The 21,405-nt window shown below is 30.6% G+C and overlaps 1 protein-coding gene across 4 annotated transcripts in view; it reads right to left on the minus strand.

Moving 5' to 3' along the window:
- LOC108975060 (ecdysone-induced protein 75B, isoforms C/D) overlaps positions 1-21,405 on the minus strand; it is a 44,544-nt gene that overhangs the window by 8,631 nt on the left and 14,508 nt on the right. For 2 of the 4 annotated variants that reach the window (XM_018943316.1, XM_018943319.1), the window contains 2 exons: positions 15,345-15,433; positions 5,724-5,868 (listed from right to left, as the gene is read on the minus strand). In XM_018943316.1, the coding sequence (XP_018798861.1) occupies positions 5,724-5,868; positions 15,345-15,433 (234 nt within the window). Of the gene's footprint in view, positions 1-5,723; positions 5,869-5,975; positions 7,875-15,344; positions 15,434-18,602; positions 20,137-21,405 lie in introns of those variants that run through there. The other 2 variants (XM_018943318.1, XM_018943317.1) reach the window with 2 other exon arrangements.

Raw genomic sequence — 21,405 nt, forward strand, 5'->3', positions numbered from 1 at the left:
TTTACAACATTTTAGAAACACGAATAATTATTTAAACACATATTAAATTAAAAAAGGAAACGGGTTTTTAAATTTTAAATTTTAGATTTTGTCATGTTTTTCAATTTGATTTTGTTCATGAGCACGTAATGTTACTGTTGTATATTCATAACATTATTTGTGAATGAGAACTATACACAAATTTGGCGTTTGTTTATTTCACAAGTGAACTCTATTACATATATATACGTTGCATTTATTCTTAAAAAAATTAATAGATATACAGCACAATAATTTTTTGTACGTTAACGTTAAACGATTATTTCTTCGTTTTTTTTTTTTTAGTTTGTGCTTTAATATTTTATTGGCTTGCAAGCAACCACTGAATCAGAACGTGACAAAACTCGACAAGGTTTCGAACGCGACTAACTGTAAAAATCAGAAACATGTTATGAATATACCCATAAGACAGTATGGACGAAAACAAAATATGAGATACATAATACATTAAAGCTGATGCAGAAGCAAGGGTAGCGCTCAAAGAAACTTTTCTCATAGTACTCTTATGTAGTAAAAATATAAAGACCCCAAAAGAGGAGAATCCATCTCCTCACTTTACCACACAAAAATAAATCACTTAAAAAACGTGGTAACTGAACTTTAAAAAGCTTATAATGCCGCTTATGTATGTACATAAACAAAAAAACTGACCGATAAGATTGGTGGCATTCAAATAAGAGAACAATAATTTTACTCTCTTTCGTATTTCTCTTATTTTATAAGTACTCTTATTTCACGCATGAAGAGACTATAAAATATTTTCTTGACATCAGTATAAATGATATCGTAATTTGTGGTCAACAAACAAGTTGTAAATGATATTGCAATAAACTAACCTAAACATATTCAGTTTTTTTTATTAAATAAAAGTTAAAGTAACTATAATTTTCATATTTAATGAACCTAACCATAAAGTAATATATTCCACCACGATTAAGAGAGTTTTCTGTAGACTTTTGAAATTGTGAGAACAGAAAACTAAAGCTTTGCATATCATTAAAAAGCTTCTCACCATCGTATCTTACTGCCAGTGTCAGCTGTAGTAAATTCAATTAAATATTAATGTAATTTTTTGATTCAGTTTTTTATAGTATACTATTAATGCAGGCTTAACACTTCAACCATTTCAACAAATAACTAATTTTCTTGGTTTAATATGTATGTGCCTGACGAGGTGATAAATGTTTTGTGTACCTAAAAAGTGTTCTTTTTAATATATACTCCCTTGTTAATAATACATGTTCAAGTGTAGTTGTTTCACATATATTATGATATTATTACTAAGTTTTTTATGTACATACATTTGTATGTTTGTAAATCTATCTTTACGAATTAAATGCATCGAATATTAGGTTTTTGAACTCTCCGTTTCTATCTCTTGACGAGCTTTTTAGTACTTCACTCTTTATATTTTAAAGAAAGAAAGTAAAAGTGAAAGTAGTCAATTTTACGGTGTCTTTTCGCTGTTTACAAAGCATATAACAAATAAATGTATATACATACATACATATATATATGTACATGTATTTTTACCCTGCTGTGGTTATTTTTTGGAAAGTTTATTTTCTAAGTTAATAAACTATTGAAAATATATTTTTTTTGTTACTATGTCTATATACATTCATACATATGTATTTATATGTAATACGTAGCAAATACAATAAATTATTTTAAGGAAGAGAATAATGTAAAAGTTATTTCAATTCCACTCATAAATAAATACTCTTGTTTATATAATGCATATTTATATAGACATACATATGTATATTATTTATCCCATAGTAATTTGGATTAAGTATGCATAAAAATTAAGTTTAGTTTAAGTTTAGGTAAATTAATAATGCTCTTAAGTTATTAAATTTATCATTATGTTTTTTAAAATTCTTAATTATAGGAGAATCTATGAAATAAAATATTTTGCTGAATCAAACACTTACCAAAACTAAATATATGCAGTGCATATACATATGTACATATTGTATTGACCAAATCACATATACATACATACAGATATTACGCTCTTTGCCACATAAATGTAGAACACTCTTCGAGATAAGTAACTAAGTATGTATGCCTGCCTGCACGTTTGATTGCAATCAACAAAAGTGAATGACCGTACATGACCCAGATAAATGTCGCCGCACTCCCAAGACAAAGCAATGGCTATTGAAGGCGACGCAAACAGTTGAGAAAGCATTTAAATATAGCTGTTAGTATACATATATATGCACATGTAAGTATTTTTGTTGCGAATACACGGTAATATGTGCATATCTACAAATTTGTATATGTTTAGCCATATGAAAATACATAAACACTTTAAAATAATAAAAAATTACATGAACTATTCAAAATTATATCTGCATACATATATGAATATGTATTACAGCCGTACTCAACCGCTCAACATGTGAAAAAGAGAGGTTATTTTTGTTCTATACATCAGAATCAACGTAGGTAGGCTTTAGTTATGCCCGCACTTATACATACATATAAGTACATATGCATGTAACTACTGCGCTTTGAGTTGGGAGCTTTGGACGCCGTTTAGCTCAAATGCATAGTCAATGACATGAGCACAAATTTACTGTAAGATTTCAAAAAATATATTTTTGTACATAACAGTATACGTTTTTCATCTCGAAGTCTTTGCTTAAAAATATTATTTTATATTTTCTATAAAATAAATATTAATGGAATATTGTGACTTGTATATGGTATAATGTAAAGAACTTCTGAAATTTTAAGTAACAGCATAAATAAATGCATACATATAAGAACTTATTAAAATTAGGCGGTATTATAGTTTTTTCCCAACACAATCCACTGCAACACAATCTGTACATATATTTTAAGCTAAATAATCTGGACATACTGACACCGAACAGGTTCCTTAGATACTTTTAGAATTGAGATACTTCTAGAAGTGAGAAGTTAGCACAATTCACATTTGTTTTATTTTACTTCACCAAGAAAATCGAAAGTATAATTTGAGTAAAATGGTTTCGGTGCATTTGCATTAGTTTAAAAATCACTCAAAAACTCGTCAGCCATTCGTTCGGTCGTTCATTCGGTTGGCCTTCTCTCATTCGTATAGCAACTCTCTCGTTTTSCGACTAGAGGTTGTTCATTTAGGTTGTACTATGTTTCATTTGATAAAGTTACGTATCTGAGGTAAATGAACTTTTTGAAGGTTCGACCTATTTTATACACAACCATACATATTAATATACAAACATACACGTTACATTTGTTTGTACATCCAATCTGAAACCCAAGTCATATTACGAATGCTARGACAAAGAGAAAACGCGCGGGAATAAAACTGCTTATGCATGTCCATACGTATTTTTTATGTGCCTACATATGGATGTAAGTTAAGTATACCGATTACCTGAAACAAGTTTATTTTCTCAACATGTGTGGGCAAAAATGTGCATATGTATGTATGTATGTAGCTTAAAAATTTGCAGGAAATTTAAATTTTATAAAGTTTTTGTTTGAAATAACAATTATTCAAATACTCTAGTAATAAAAATGGATATTGAATAGTTGTGCTAGTTCTGAACTTAACCTCGAGCTTAACTCAATCGTAATTGATTATTGAGTAAGCAGATACTGTATGTATATATTATATGTACATGTATAAAAACATATTTGCATATGCATTGATATTTATATATGAATGTCTCCATTTACGAGTACATACATACATATGTATACTTTACAATGTCTCCCGCAATTGTATGGTTATAATTCAACCAATAATTGTAAACGAAGACCAAGTTACCGTATGCATTGCGATGGCAAACAAAAATGGTTGACCTAGTTTTAGAGTTACGAACATCAGATGCGGACAATGAACTCGTGCAAGCAATGACGTCGACCTATCGTACAACGCAGCAATCACTCAAATTCAAAAAAGCAAAAGAGAGAGGTGGAGTGAAATTGAATAATATTGTTGTGTAGGCGAGTTGCTTGAGCTAAACTGTGTAAGGTTTAAATTGCTATAACAACGATTGGAATTGTAAGTGTCGAAAGTCCAACAGCAACCGTTCATCCAGGTCTTTTATATGATGTTAAAAATCATTAAAACTTTCGCTCCTACCACTCGTTTCATTTTTATAACAATGAAGGTGTATTAGTGTGTAAGTAAAAATTTCGATTTCATTTCGGATATGCGATAATCAATAGTCATTAGAAAAAAACGACATCTTGGTTGCAAAAAATTTTGGATTCTTTATAAAAAGTTAACTTTAAATATTTTACGAAAGGACAAATTTGAATGCAAAARCATCTACAATTATATGATTCATCATCTCTAACTTTGGTTGTTTACACTTATTATAATTCTAAAAATAAGTGATACAATTTTCGACTATTGTTTGTATCATGTATACGACATAATCTAGCATATTTGTTACGCATCATACAATACATATCAACATTTTTATTTCAAAAGCAAATGGGAAAAGTGAAAGTGTTTATTTATTATATGTATATAGTTACATATGAGTATATAGTACATATGTATAAATAATTTATATACGTACATATGTCGTCAATACATATCATGCAATTAAGATTCATATAACCCTCAAGATTTTTGTATATCTATATATGTATGTATGTATATATGTACATACCTATAAATTAATAACAAATGATAACTGCTAAAAAATGTTATAGGGTATAAGTTACAGGGATATGTTCAAGATACATTCTTATATAATACTTGCACTCGCAGCTTTAAAAAGTAAAGTAAAATTACCTCTAATTTCTCACAACTTTGTGAAAGATTTATGGCGAAAGATTAATGGATAAAAATCATAGAAAATAAGCTGTAAATTATCAATATTAAAGTGAGACAAATTATAAAGAATCCAATTAAATTATGTACATTTAAAATATATAATCATACCTGTACCTCAAAAATTTACTGCAACTTACATACATACGTATCTACCTACATATCTGATATCTGATCTGTTATACGATAAATAACTTCTTTTTATATAGGCTTCGTCTAGGAATTTCTACAAATCCATATACATATGTACATATATAATATTATAATATACATACTTGTGTGTGCTTAATTGTAATTCGTAATGATTTTGCTTTTATTGTCATTGCTTTAAAAAATTCGTTCATGGTTGGTCAACGAACTCATGGCCGGTGCATACACATGTAGCTTAGGCTCATGATTGCGTACGATCGCATACCCATATGTATTTGCATGTACATATGCATCAGTTTATAAAATCAGTATTTCAGTATTCCTCGCATTAAAGTCTACGAAGAGTGAATGAGAGATATCTGTTAGGAGAAACAGTATTAGTTGTATTATATATAGTTCATGCTCTCTTTCAGTATGTCGTACGGGTGTATGCATAATGTTAATATATTTCGTTCGCGTTTATAGGGAATGAACGACTTAAAAAGTATTGTAAAGCATACCATCTTAAAGTGAGAGTCAATCTCTTATTTGTATTGCAATCGTTTTTAATAAACCAGATATGAGTATGTGCAATGGTTTAGTATATATCTATGCACATATGTATGTATGTACTTACATTTCTTTGCTTACTTCCATATATATATGTGTATATAAATATACCGTACAATATGTAAATTATTTTATCAAAATTTCGCAAATTAATTTACATCTAAATATTACTTACCATCACGACTCATTCCTACTGCAATGCATTTTTTTAACCGACAATATTGGCAGCGATTACGGTTAATTCGTAAAATGCTACATTGTTGGTTTTTAGTACACGGACGGTACTGAATTTTTTGCTGAATAGAGCGCCGGAAAAATCCCTGGAATTGTAAAAAAATCAAATTAATAAGCAGTTCATAAGCAGTTTGCGTTTTACAAATAAATTTTCTAACAATATACATATATAAAATAATTAAATATAACGTACATCAGGTACTCCTGTTTCTGCATCAAACTTATAAGAACTGGGATTATGTGAAATGTTTTTCACATCTGAAGTCAGTAAATCGTTATTTAGTACACTTTTTGAATCTACTTCAGGTGTAAAATTAGTAAATGTTTCTAAATTATCATCAAACTGTTGACAAAGATCGTTCATTGCCGATTGTTCAAGTTGTGATTGCTGGTGTGATGTATTATGAACCATACAAAGTTCATCATCACACCCAATTTCGGTATTATCATTATCACTAAATTGACAAAATGAAGAACTTGTATCGTTTCCATACACACTCTCTTGTTGGTACTTTAGTTGCTGTGGCGTGCATGTACAAAAGTTAACACTTGTAGTAGATTGAGTACTGGAATTGCTTAGTAAGGAAGAATTGCTATCAGAACTATCACGTCGAAATTGCTGTTGCTGTTTCAAAAGTGTAGTTATTTCAATTTCTGTTTTCTTGGACAAGACAAATTCAGGTGTTGTCACCATGCCTTTTGAATTTAAAATAGTATTATCGCCTTCTTTATTTCCATCATTAGATTCTAATTTTTCATCAGTCAAAATTTGTTTCGAGCCTTCAACTGACTGTAACTCTGGTTGCTTTCTTTTTTGTAGTTGTTCACGTTGCTTCCATTCTCTAGCAAATCGTATTTTTTTCCAAGGACACTCACACTGCTCAAAGAAATCATTACTTGAGTTAAAAGTCGCCACATCCGTTTGTGGTATCGATAGTTTGGTGTGGAGGGGCGTATTTGCTRTTCTTTCTTTAAATTTGTTTTCGTGGTCATCATCCCCTAAATCTCTACATTTGAATTTATTCACACAATTATTCTCGTTACCATCCACGCGATCTTGTGTTTTTGTTTCATAAATGGCATTTATAGTAAAACTGCAAGTAGTTCCTGTTTTCACACTGTGATTTTTTGTAGTTGTATGTTCGACTAGTAAAGGATGATTAATCCCATTTGATTTCAGTCTTTTACATTGAGTTGCAGAAGCATTGTGAATAAATTGTTGTTGCTTCTGTTCATTTTTCTTTTTAAGATTTAAACAATCATGATCATTTTGTTTTACATTTAGTTCATGCTTGATCAGAAGATCAGCATTACCAATATTCGTATCTGTGTTTTTGGTTACTATTTTTTTTGTTATGGGCTCCGACTCTAAAAGTTTTACTAAAGCAGAATGCTGTTGCTTTAACTGCCTACTACTAGTGGATTGTGTAAAGTTGTTTTGATTTATATTTGTTGCAGATGTTGACAACAATACTATTTTCGGGAATTGGGTCTCGGTAGGTTGTATGGCAAGTGATTTTAATTGCCGAGGCTGTGATGTTTCTGGTATATGTTGTAGTTGAATAGGTTGCCGCTGATGTTGCTGTTGGCGTTCATTGCCATTTACTTCTTGTGTAGCGCAAACCATATCGACAAAATTTATATATTTAATCCAAACTTGATTTTATAAGAAAAATATTATTATAAGGAACATATTTCTGATTAAGTATAACTTTTACTTAGAGTCTTTTTGGTTTGTTAGAGGAAATTTCCCGCCAACTACAAATTAGCGATAAGTTTATCGTTGGTTTTCACGTTTCACTTGAACAAGGGTTTAAGAACTTTTTTATAAGTTATTACGGCTTTAATTTCATAAAAACGTTTCAGTTTTAAAATATTGCCTTCCTAATTATTCTATTTTTGTACGATGGGCATTACGCGTTGGGTTGTAAGTTCAATCACTGAATATGTTTGGAGTGCATTGTAGCAAATTGGTTGTCAACAAAACTTTATTGGAAGTTGTTTTTTTTTTTTGTTTTATACAAATATTCACTAAAATCTCTCTTAACAGAAAATGTTTCAAAATATTCGCACATATACTGAACCGTAACGTTTGACAGACGAATTGCGAATGACTTGCTCAACTCAACCTCGAATTGTTTATTCGTTGTCGTGCTCTGAACAACACGAATCACTGTTGTAGTTGCTCTTGCTATTGTTAGCGTCTTCGTTCCAAGCTAGCTAGCTGCGAGCAATGACCCCCAAATGAACTCAAAAAACTCAAATCAACTATCTAATGTTGAGTGCTTTTTTAAATTGAGTTGAATATGTTGAGTTTGTTTCTTTGACGTAATAACCAATATCAAGCATTCAAGTATCGGGCTTTTCGTAATTGCAAAATGTTATTTTAGAGGGAACGTAATTGCCGATTTTATTAAGAACACCTTTTTCAATATTTTCATGTGTGTATAAGTTATATGTACATAGTTATGTATATACATACATATGTATCTAAATGTATGTTTCCAGTTTAAATTATCAATATTCGTTGATACATTAGACGGGATAAATAAGTTAATATTCTAATTAGTTAAAAATACAATTGTCCAACGAGTGATTTACTTTGTTAAAATTATGATTTAAAAAAAATGTTGTTCATGACGATGTACACACCTAGTATGAAATTCATGGGGATGCAATGCGACCAGCAAATCAAGAGTGTGATGACGGCGTTGTCATTGTTGCTTATATTAGTTCAACGAACTCCATCATTGTCGTGACCTAATTCTCGGTCAGCAACCTCGAAATATGGAGCTCGTTCGTTCGCTCAGTGCCTATACCCATTCAATTTAGCTCATTTACTAGTCTACATAATAATATACTTTCGTGTATTCGTGTATGTTTACGAATATGAACGAGTAGTTAGCTTTGCATATTCGTCGTATTTGTTTTGCTTCGACGTCCATAATATTCTGGCTCCCAATGTATTAAATGAGAAACATTTTCATTCTCATGGTATGAGTTTAATTACTCACACCTACAATATCATTGCATTATTGCAACACACTTTTTGCTGGTGCACTGGCGTACATACATTCATATATCTCTTGTCTGAACCAGCTTGAGCAAATGTAATAATCCATGTATGCATTCAAACAAATACATGCGCATGTACATATGTAAGTATGCAGAAGAACGATGTTCTAGAGTTTACGCGAAAAATAATCAAGTGAGAGCCTACCAGTATGCACTGAAGGGAGAGCGCGAAGAAAAAATGTAATTGTTAGAGATATCTGAAGAGAGCAAATATGCAACCAGGGTTCACTTTAGCTAACGAACGGTCAATGACATAGAAACGAATAGTAAAGTGCACACTGCACAATCTCGTGGTATGAATATTTATAAAGATAACAGAAAAAACTAGAATTTTTAGCAGTTATGAACAACAATGCAATTATGGGAAAAAATATATTTAATTTCATATATGTGTAATAAAGGATTTTTCAATATACTTCAAAGGATTAATATACATACGTAGATTATGATTTAACGCTATTATTATTGTTATCCCTTTTCATTTAGAATGCTTTTTCAAGCTTCAAAATATAGAATATAACATTGATCGATTCTCTACATACCTTGAGTAGATTCGTATCTTATAGTCTTTTATAGAAGAATGTTTATTCCTTTGCATAGCAAAATAATTTTCAGCCAACAGCCCAAGTGCAAACTAACWACCATGTTCTAATGTCTACGGGTCTAGTTTGTTGTAAGTGTAGGCTATTGTAGTGTTAATGTCCGTGCAGGACACAAGAAATACCTACCCTTATAAAGTACGCATGGACGTATAAGGATGCCGACATTTATTACGCCAATTGCAAAAAAAACAACTTTTTTAATAAATGCATATTAGATTGTTAATGAATTTATAAAACATTTTGTTTAACTGAGTATCAAATATAATGTTTTAAGTGAGTATCGGGGGAATAAAGTAAAATTATAGATGCCAAAATAAAAGATTTAGTTTTACAATGTCATGAAAAGGGCAAAACGAATAAGAAAGAATACTTAAATTATCGAAAAGAAAGAAAGGAATAAATTTAACTTTGTTAATTAGAGTTTCAATGAAAGTATATGCAAACATGTGCTTTTTTCCGCTTACTTCGCCTTGGTAAACCATTTTTCTTAATAAAAGACTATACGTATACATATGTACATACATATGTATGTACGCAAACTTCAATGAGAAATACTATTATATACATATTRATGTGTGATTGTGCATTTAAACTATAAACAAGTTTGGGAGGAAAGTAAGAGGATTTATTCCACATAGTCGTAACAATTAATATAAAACTTTATTCAACATAGATGTGTGGTTAACATTTTTCTTGTACTACAAATACTAATTCACACATTTATTGATATTCTGACAAGAGAGATTCATTACTAAAAACTAAAAATGATTATTCCACATAAGTATACTTAGTTGATATAAATTAATATAATTAGCGTTCAATGACTTACTTGTGCTATGGTTTGAATTTTACCCATCTAACCCCAAAAATACATACATATATKTATGTACAAATGTGCATTCACATACTGCACATATATTGGATAGACGTATAATAGTGAAAAACTGTATGTCTACGTTAAGAATTTTACCATTGACGTCATATGGCAGTCCCAGTAGATTGCCATTGGAGCAATAGATGTGTGAAAACATACATTCATATAAACAAATGAGTGTTTGTATATATTAAAGTTAATATACATACATACATGTATGTGTATATAAAAAATGTCCTCCATGCAAATGCTCAAACATTAGTTTAATTTGCAACAGACAAAGTTCATTTACCTCAACGATGGACACAGTTCCATTTCGGCCTCGTTAGCCGAGATAACTAGCGGACAATAGTTGCAGAGATTGTAGCTACATGTTCAGTTTGAGAGAGCTGCGCTCAGCAGAAGCGCATATACGAGTATAAGTACATCACAATACTTACACATAAATTTGAGTAATTTTATAGAATTGAGTAGCAATCTGGAGCTTTTTCACTTTGGCTATAGGAATATATAATATKAATAAACTGAACGCAAGTTACTTTTTTGTATAGAAAAAACATTTTACTTTACTTTTAAAATTCACAAAAAGATTGTAGAAACTCATTAAAAGCGACCATATACATAAACAAATATGTGCAAATGTGCAAACGCACTTGATATTTCCTCGCATAATTTCTGGTACTTTTTTATTTACATATATCTTTTAATATTCTTTTATAATGTCACCTTTAATGTATTACATAATCAATTCAAGAGTTTATAAACTATGTATTTGCTTTGCTTGGCGACAACGCTCAAGGTGAAATCAAAAAAGTTCATTGTGCTAATTTTCCTTTTCTGCCGGGGGTTGCTATTTACTTGACCTACTTACCAGGCATTGCACCCAAAGATCGACTTAGCATTAAGGTAGGTCTCAATTGTAAGAAAATTGGTAGCTCATGAAAACTGAACTTTGCTTAGCACACTTACGAAATTCCGATAAAATCTGGTTTCCTCTATTATAATTATAACATTTGGGAATACTCATACAACTATATAAATAAATATTTGTTTATATAAATATAATTGTAATTATTATGTATAGCCGATTCATTTGTTTGGTTAGAATAGGGCGACTAGTAAAAAATAATTTTACAAGGTTAAGCCTCCTAAATTTAATAATAGTGTTAGATATAGAAATTCTGAAAAGACTGATTAAAAAATGTCTAACCCCAGTAAATATGTATATACTTATTTACGTATGTATGTATTTTTATGTAAAGAAGATAAAAATGCGCAGCTTGGTCGGGTCGGCTGCGTTCACTCACCTCACCAACACTTATAAGATTTTCTACACAAATGCACATTGACTATATGTTGCAGGGAAAGAACATAGCTTTCCAAGTAAATACACCTACGTATATACATACTTCTTTATACATATGCAAAATATACGAAACTGCAACTACTCAATGAAGAGCGTGTGATGGCTGTGAGGAGAAAATCCATGCGCATGCAAAGCAGCTCTTCTCCAAATCAATTCGACCCTAAAGGAAAATTTTCGGCAAATTTCCAAATACTTATAGCATTTACAAAATATTTATCATTAACAGTGCTTTAAAGATGCTTGGGATATGTTTTAAAAATTCTTACTAAGTTAAGTTAAGTTACTAATTTAATCTTGAGTTAGACTAGTAAGGTTTACATCGTAGTGTACTATATACATATGTATGTATCTGTATTATTTGTAGAGGCGCAACGAATATTTTGTGCAAAAGTTGTTTACAATATAAATTTATTGACATATTTTGTTATGTTCATATTACATGTGTATGTATGTATATCAATAAGTCGTTCGAAAGTGACTTATAGCTTGTAAGGTCCCCTTTATCAAATTAGAGTCAATAAGAATTTTTTTGAATGTGTTAAAGTCATGTCACCAATAAGCAGCCATCAACCTCTCAAACCGCCTGTGTTTTTATGAGAAAAGTTTATGTACATATGTAAGTATGCAAGTACATATAGTGCCTCTTGCCGCAACAATGACGACGAGTGACTACGGTAGAGAATGCAGTATGAAACAGTCTTGCTGTTGCCCGAAAGTACCGCAGAGTGCAATGACTTTCGCACACTGTAAAATGTGCAATGTTACACGCATGTTTATACGTGCATAGTACGTATTGGTATTTGACAGTTATTGGGCAACAACCATTGCAAATTAATGCCTTACACAAACGGATACATGTTCTTGATTATACATTTTTACGTCTATTTAAAAATAAACTTAGGWATCTATGTGTACAATATACAACTATGTATGTATGCATACTACTTAACCACATATTTATTTACTAGACCAAAAGTTTTGGAAAATGCAAGTAGTGTGTCCATGTTAGTTTCGAGCAGATGAAATGAATGACATTCATTATAAATTTTGTGGGAAAATTATTTTATTACATAATACTTAATAATCGTGTAAGTTCGCCGATTTGAAAATGTGCGGCACATATGTATGTTTATATTACTTTTTGTATGATATACTATATTTCATATACATACATATGTATATTTCATTCAATTATGTAATAAATTTATTTAATTCTAGACACCCGTATTGATTGCAGTATATGTACATATGTTTTTAAATGCGTGAATTCAATGGTAGAGAAAATATTTCTCATAGTATATCGCAAGGGGTTTTGAGCCATAAAAGCATTGGTTGGATTCACTTATACGCATGTCTGCCCCTAAATTTATGCTAAAATATAAAACATAGATTAGTAGTTGTTAAATTACTTTTCATCCACAGCACACGAAGCGAACACTCTCTATACAAATGTAGTCTTTCTCAATGATGACATATCCAACTCTTAGCATTATGTATGCATTCGTGAGTATGAATTCAATACTCACATACCTATCACATACGCCTTACAAATAAAATTCTTTAACAATATCACTACTTCATTCCAACTCTTAAAATGTCTCTCACGTTCTCTATTTTTGACTCCTTTTTCATGAACATTAATGAGCACCTTTTCAAGCTCAAGAGAGTACGATGCAATTCTATTGAGTCGAACACATTTTATGCCATACTGTGCCTAACCTAAATAAATGCAAGAGGTTGATGACACAAATGGCCAAGTGCATTGAACTGTTTATTGTGATACAGGGCTGCGAAGTTCACAAGCTTTGGAATCACTTTTACAATTGTATACATATTCGCTTACATATGAACATACATACATTGTAAGAATGTATGAATATACTACTTTGTGTAGTTATATATATGTATGCATGTATGTATATAGATATATGCATATTTATATTATTGTAATCCACAGTATCACTCGAGCATTTATAGTGTATATACTTATACGATACACAAATGTGCACATGGGAAAGCAATTAATTGCGAAAGCTTTGAACTTTTTTGGGGACATCATTTTAATAATAATTGATATTATTATATAAAAAATATGATTTAGGTCAGACAGTTAATTATTAATATAACTTGATATCATTATTTTGTCTTTAAAAATCTTATAATGAAACGATTGTTTTACTGGTTTTTATTAAACTTATTACTAAGTCTGTAAAGTAGGACTAAATGCATCGGTAAAAACTCTCTTTGTAATTATAATAATATTTTTAGAAACTTATTTGTAAGAAGTTTTAGAGCATATGTACTAATGTCAATGCACAACAAAAGCACCCTGTTTGAGAGCACACTATTTAATGCACACATTCRTGTTTGCTATTCTCTCCGACACAAACTTTGGTCATACTCTTTTACTACTACTAATACGTTTTGCTCCTATTCTCACGAATCTCTTTATATACTTCTTCTACATAATTATATATAAAAAATTGACATTGAATGAGTTCATTAACATCATGCCTGGTCAATTACCGCCACGCTTGCTGGGGCAAAACTGACAAAATCAGTAGGCAACTATATACATATATGAATCTCAGCGAAATATGTTGAGTTATGTATGTATGATATGTACACATATAAGTATTATTTTCGAGTGTTAATTCATAAACGGGTATGTGTGATTACTAATGTCGTGGAGTCTAAAGTAAAAACCGAATTTGGAATTGCAGGTGAACAACTTAAAAAATCTCTATACAAGCACAGAAATTATACTCCCTGTGGATCGAACTATAGAACACTAAAACGTTTAGTGCAGGATATACTCGAATATGCATACTTACGTATGTATTATTCTCTGCTCTATAAGAATGAATTACAATTTTTTATATATTTTTGGAATTTTGGAGACTATTTTAACTAGATATGAATCCGTGATACACTATATTTTGAAGTAAAGGAATACTCCATACATAAAAAAACAATATTTTATAAAATTTGAAAGAATATCTGACAATTCAAAAGCAAATGCCAATAAACCCGCGAAGGTCTTTTATTTAGTCATTCACTTGATTATCTTATTATTCACACACGTTTACGCGAATTCGTTTAGGTAAATACACATCTAGACACAACTTCACTAAACGAGTGCGAATCTGATACTACTTTGAAATATTCGATAAGCTAAACCTGTTTCATACTTCCTAATTAGTACTAAATACGTAAACCAAAAGGTCATATTAACCTTCAAACTTGTTCTATAATAAAGGATGTGTATTTGTATGAATGGTTAAAATGGTTAAATAAAAGTAATCTAAGCTATACATATGTATATCCGCCCATACTTTTATAATTATGAATATATCTTCATTCTCAAGGAAGGACGAATGTTCGGTTATGCTCGATGTGCCGGAGCAGTCCTTAAAGGATAAGTAAATTTCTAAAATAAACCTTTTAATGTCAATTTAGTTCAGAAGTGTTTTACATTGCTTAATCTTTGAAATTCATATGCTTAAATACATATGTATTTTAATAAACTTCTATGAGACAGAATATTTGTACATAAATGCATGAGCACAAGCGAAAAGAACCCTAGTTTAGCGAATAAATTATTATATTTATTTTTCATTATAATATTTCTAAAAACTTACTTACCTTACAACCTTCACAGGAATGTACACCGTAATGAAAACCAGACGCTTTATCACCACAGACGCGGCATAGCACTGTTGTACCATCAAATTCTGTAAGGTAAGAAATAATAAATTTTTTTGTTTGTAAAACTTTTGACTAAAATGTAGTTTTAGTATTTATCTTTAATAGAAATTATTAAAAATTATCCTCTTTATAAAAACGTTACAACATATTTGCATAATTTCTTCATTAAAGAGTAATTATGTTTAAATGAGCTTTGAAATGTTTGAGATGGTGTACCATAAACAAATATCTGTAATAAAACTATACATATCCACACAGACAAGAAAGCTTAAATAGTAATAATCTTAATGATCGTCATTGGCTCTTAAAATTTGCCTCAAACAAAAATAAAATTGTGCTCATGTAAGTTGATGTATACACATATTTATATGTATGTATGTGTATGATTTTATTTTCACATATGTATTGTATTGGAATGAGAAAGAAGAAAGTTGTCAGTCTAGTTTGTTGCTCGCAAAAGTCCAACGCATGTAACTTGATTCATTCATAATAGAAAAATTGCCTTGAACTTGAAAAATCATTGTACACCATGTATACGTTGTACATATGTATGTATGTACATACATATATTCACTAAAATTATGGGCGGCTAAGCTGACACTTAATTTTATTATTTATTCTTTAGATATTCAATTTATTCATGTACATATATAATGCAATAAAAACAATGTATGTAGTGAGTGGGAACATTTTCATTCTATAATTACTAGGTAATGAATATTTGCGTCAGCGTAAATAAAAATAAATACCGCATGCTACTGGCAGCATCGGAACGTTTGCTTATTTTCTTGTGCTTTTGTTCTTGTGTGGTAATAAAGGGTAAATATATTATATTTAGGGGCAATAGCATGGAAATAAACAAAAACACTAACCTTGGGATTCACTATTTTGAAGTTTCGAATGAAATATACTACCTCAGTTGTACAGAAGTATGTATGTATGTACATATRTACATATATACATAGTATTTGCCAATGATCTCACAAAAAATTACAAGCAATATCATATGATCAACATATGTATAAATATAAAAGAATTAAAGAAGACTTGCTTACTTTATTATTTAAAACACGTTTAATATACATGTATGTGTATGTTTATAAATTTAAATTTACTTCCTATATTTAAGCTTTTTGCAAGTTCGCAAACCTTCTTGAGGTCAACTAAAGTTTAACGTATTTTCGAGGTTACTCTTTGAGTCGTTGACCGCATGTGAGTTAAATGGTGGATAACAAAGTCATAATGAATATTTTTTTGATTCCTAATACATACATACATATATTCTACACTTTTATTACATATCTATAAAGTGGGTGTGTACGTTATGTGAGTACTAAACACATTTAATGGAACGTTAAAAATTCATTGAATAATATAAAACAAAGTAGAGAATACAAACAATTTGTTCTATAACTTCAAATTTTGACGCGAATTTTTTAAATAATTTATATTTGAAGATTATTGGAATTTGAAAAATATACATACATGAATATGTACATATGTATGTTTCTTATGGTTCTCCCTTTTGTTTAGTGACTGTGGAAGTGGTTATCTAACAAACTTTCCATTTACTCCTACAAAAATGTAGCACATAGAAACATACGTACCAATACCCTGGAAAACCTTATTTATACTTGTATGTATGTACATATAAACATGTAAAAAAGAAAAAAAGTCGAATAATAGCAACAATTTCCATTTAGTTGCGGCTAAGGCGATGAACACTTTCTCTAATTATACTGTGCATTCACCTCATATTGATGACAATAGAAAAATGACAAACGAATATACATACATATGTACTTACAAACTTTGTATATGTAATTGTTCACAAATAATATATATATATATTTATATATATATATGTGTAAACATTGTTTAAGCAAAGCATGTCAATAGATATCATATTCCAAATAGTATACCCACATATTTATGGGGATATACTCGAACAAAATATCCCCATAGTATAATACACAGTTAAAACTGAATACATTAATCATATGTACACTCCTAATGCAACTGAACCAGTTTCGATTGTGTTTTGCTTGCATACATACAAACATATGTATGTATATGTAAACTTGGAAAGAAAATTTACAAGTTTGCATCTGCAATGATTAAATAGGGAGACAGAGTAACCAAATGTCAAATTACTTCGCGGTTTTAAGTTACGATGAGTGGTATGGCCATACAAGTTACCCCTCGGTTGTTGACATGAGAAACTGAAAGAGTGGTTAACTTTTAAAGTTTCACTTTCAATCTGGATGAGGTTTTTGAAGGTTGGAAGAAGAAGATAAGATAAATGAAAACACTGCATATATAAAAATATGTATGGCACTGTGGTGATACCAGCCAAAACAACAAAGCTTGCTTCACTCCAAGTATTCAAGTGCAACGCACTGCTCTGTTGTTGCTGCTGCGTTTACCATGACCGCGCAGTACTTATGCATGTACGTCTGTACATGTACATATATATATGTATAAATGGAAAGCAATGAACCCGATGAGCAACTCAGTGGCTGGTTAAACAGTTCAATGAACGAGCACACTGATGGAATTGCAGTTACCACTGTTGCCGTTGGCAAACGTCAGTGGATATGTTATTGTACAACTATTCGAATAAGTGCGATAATACAAATAAATAAATATACACCTATAAATGAGTAAATGTAACTAACTTGAACTTTAACTTTAAAATATGTGGGTTTTTATTGCAAATAAAATATGGTGATCACGATTCCATAGATTCTGGTAAAATTATAGTATACTTTAAATGTATAAATAGCCAGGTGTAAATGCATACACAAATATATTTATATTTTCTAAGGGTATATTCCTCAATAAACCAGTCTTAGTCATCGCATTTGCGACTCTTTAAATAACAAATTACATTTTATAAAACCGGTTGAAATGACAATTATTAACAAAACTTCCGCTTTAATGAGAAGTCAAAAAACTGATAAAACAGCTATTCTCTTTTTGTTCGCTTGAATATACCTATATATGTATGTATATTTTATCTGTCATCAAGTATATTAGTAGTTAAATGAAGAAAAGACTAAATGGCAACTTGACATATGCAATTCTCAACCAATTAAGTAAGCAAATCTGCTATTTCCTCAAAATTGTCTATTAACGTTCAACTTATATAAATCATAAAYAAACCTTCTGGGTTCAAATAAATTTTATATTTACCGATATTTAACTCCGGTTCTCCTTTTATCGAACTCGCTACCGTTGTGTCCATCACAGGGTAAGATTTTATATATTCTGGGGTCTGAGGTCGAGAATCTGTTGGCGCAACACCGACATTGTTAGTAGCAGATAACTGATATATATCTTCATTACGATTTGGATATGAAGAGTTTTGTGTGTAATTGTCAACATGTACCGTGGAACATGTCATATCAGTTGTCATTGCAACATAGTTATTAAAATTTGTATTATTTTGTGGTATATACGATTCATGGGCATTGCTTTGTTGATTATTATGTGAACGTTGAACCAGAAAAGTGTTTTTTTTGATGTTGCAAGTTTTTTTATTTACATATAAAATATTGTTAGGATTTTGACAGGCACTTTCGGGAGGAGATGACGAATGAGATGAGGTGTAATAAGATGGAGAGAAACGACCATTTTCCAAATCTGTGGTAGTTATAGTCGAGGGACTATTAATATTCGAAATTATGCCAGTATTTAATGTAATATTATTTGGGGCATTTTTGCCGGTAGGAATGCGTGATAAAGATGTTTTTATACATGGAACTTTTGTGGAAAACGGCAGTATTCCATCCAAGTTTTTCATCAACGGGTTATTAGAATGCTGGATGAAGTTTCCATGGTTTTCTTGAGAACTTCCCAAAGAAACATCATCAGAAGAACTGGGTGATATCTTTCTTTGCTGATAATAAGTTGATGCACTTGTGTTCAGGGGTAGATTCAAAGCATTTTGTAAATGTGATGGTCCAGCTATAACACGGAATGTCGACGTAGAGATAGATGCGTGAGAGGTTTGTGGTACACTTTGTTGAATTTCGTTTAGTTTAAACGAATGGTAGTGTGATTGACTTTTAGAGTTCTGCTGTGAATTTCCATGAAGCGATGCAATAACTGATGTACGTTCGTATTCACTTTCAGTATTGAGAATCAGTTGACATTCACTTTTATCTCGAAAAGATGACGTCAAAGGTTCCGATGGCGATATCAATATAGTCCGCGCACTTGCACTTTCACTACTTATATGACAGTCAGAACTGTCAGCTGACATAACCATTTTCATTATGTATTACGATAAACACAATTTCGCTTTTGTTAATTATACCTCTCTTAACTGCTTTAAAATTTTCAGGATGTAAAAACTATTTTATTTCACTTAGGTTTAAAGTTGAAACTACGTAATTTGTCTGGAAAGTAACACTTTACTTTTTGTCTAATGTTCGCGCCACAGCAGTTTTACTAACAATTGCTGGACGTCTGAAGAAGCTAACATTTTTAAGGACTACACAAATCATATAAATATATTTATGAAGTAATTTTTATACAAAAATTACATTTTTTGGAATATCATATATTTTATTATGTGACCATAGAAAACAAATTAATCACTCGAACACAAACTACAATAATGATGAGATTTTAATAAATRTAACGCGTTTAAAATAAAACCACAATACGACCGCGCTAAATCCACGACCCGTTCATCATGAAGCGCTGTATGTCAATGAAAGGAAAAGCAATGCTGATGTTGGATCTTGTTCGCCACGGTTGGGTTCGAATTGCTTTTAGTTGGCATCACCGTAGAGCAATGTTGGAGCTGAGTTAAAAGTGACGACCCTGATGATTATACGCCTATTCATGTAGAGTGTGCGTATATTTGTGAGCGTAAAACCCGACCCTGATATGCTCTTATGTGCTCTTGAAATATCCGACTCGTATTATTTATTTTGCTTAAGCGGTTATATGCGCAAAGATAATAATGTCGGAAGCCTATGACTTGTACGGGGAAAGACTGAGGTTATTAACTTAAACACAATGCATACACAAATATTTATATGTATTTTTCAACCATTCAACGAGTGATCTTCGCACTTCTGCGGAGTATAGAGAGAGCTATAGTGAGAGAGGGGACACATACATAGTTATTCACTTTAATGCATACGTGTTTCATATGTATATTTATATATATATCTACATATGTAGGTATATATGTTTATATGTATATGATACATACTTACACTTATGCGTAAATAAATAACTATAATTCCTAGGCCGGCATACTAAAAGATAGATTTTGTTCTGTATAACTATTCTTACAAATACATACACACATACATATGTACATAAAAATGTCACTTAGATGAGGGGACTTGCAATTTTCGTAAATTTCCTTTTTTCAATTTTTGCAGAACATTTTTCTACTACTTATTAATGTGTGCAACAAATGAACTTAGAAGGAACTAGTACAAAACAGAGTTATAATTTTTAATCTRAGAAAATTTTGATTGTGCCCCGAACTATGTTACTACTATCAGTTAATTTTTGCTAATTTATATTCAGATTTACATATGTATATACATACATAGTAGATACATATACCAAAATATACATATGTACATAAATATGTATGTATGTATATACCAAAATAAAATGAATGGATATATCAATTACCTATCTCTGAAGTTCAAAGCCACCAAACTATGCAAACGATGAGTGTGTGCGCATTTACATATGGATACATGCTTCTGAATACAATCCCAAACAAAGTACAACGTACTCTCGTTGAGTTACTTTGAAAAGAGTGTTTTATAGAAAGATCTTCTACTACATGCCATTTGTGTAAATTGTTGATGCAGGTTCGTTGATTGTACTCTTTTCTCTCATCGCACTGTAGGCAGAGCTATCAGTTTAGTTGAACTGTGAGTAGCTTTTGTCTTTTATTACAATGTTTATCATTTATAATAAAATATATTTTTATTAATATAACCTTTCACATTTATAG

This window comes from Bactrocera latifrons, unplaced genomic scaffold, assembly GCF_001853355.1.
Source record: "Bactrocera latifrons isolate USDA-ARS-PBARC rearing strain unplaced genomic scaffold, ASM185335v1 scaffold_601, whole genome shotgun sequence".
In the NCBI taxonomy this organism is placed as follows: Eukaryota; Metazoa; Arthropoda; class Insecta; order Diptera; family Tephritidae; genus Bactrocera; species Bactrocera latifrons.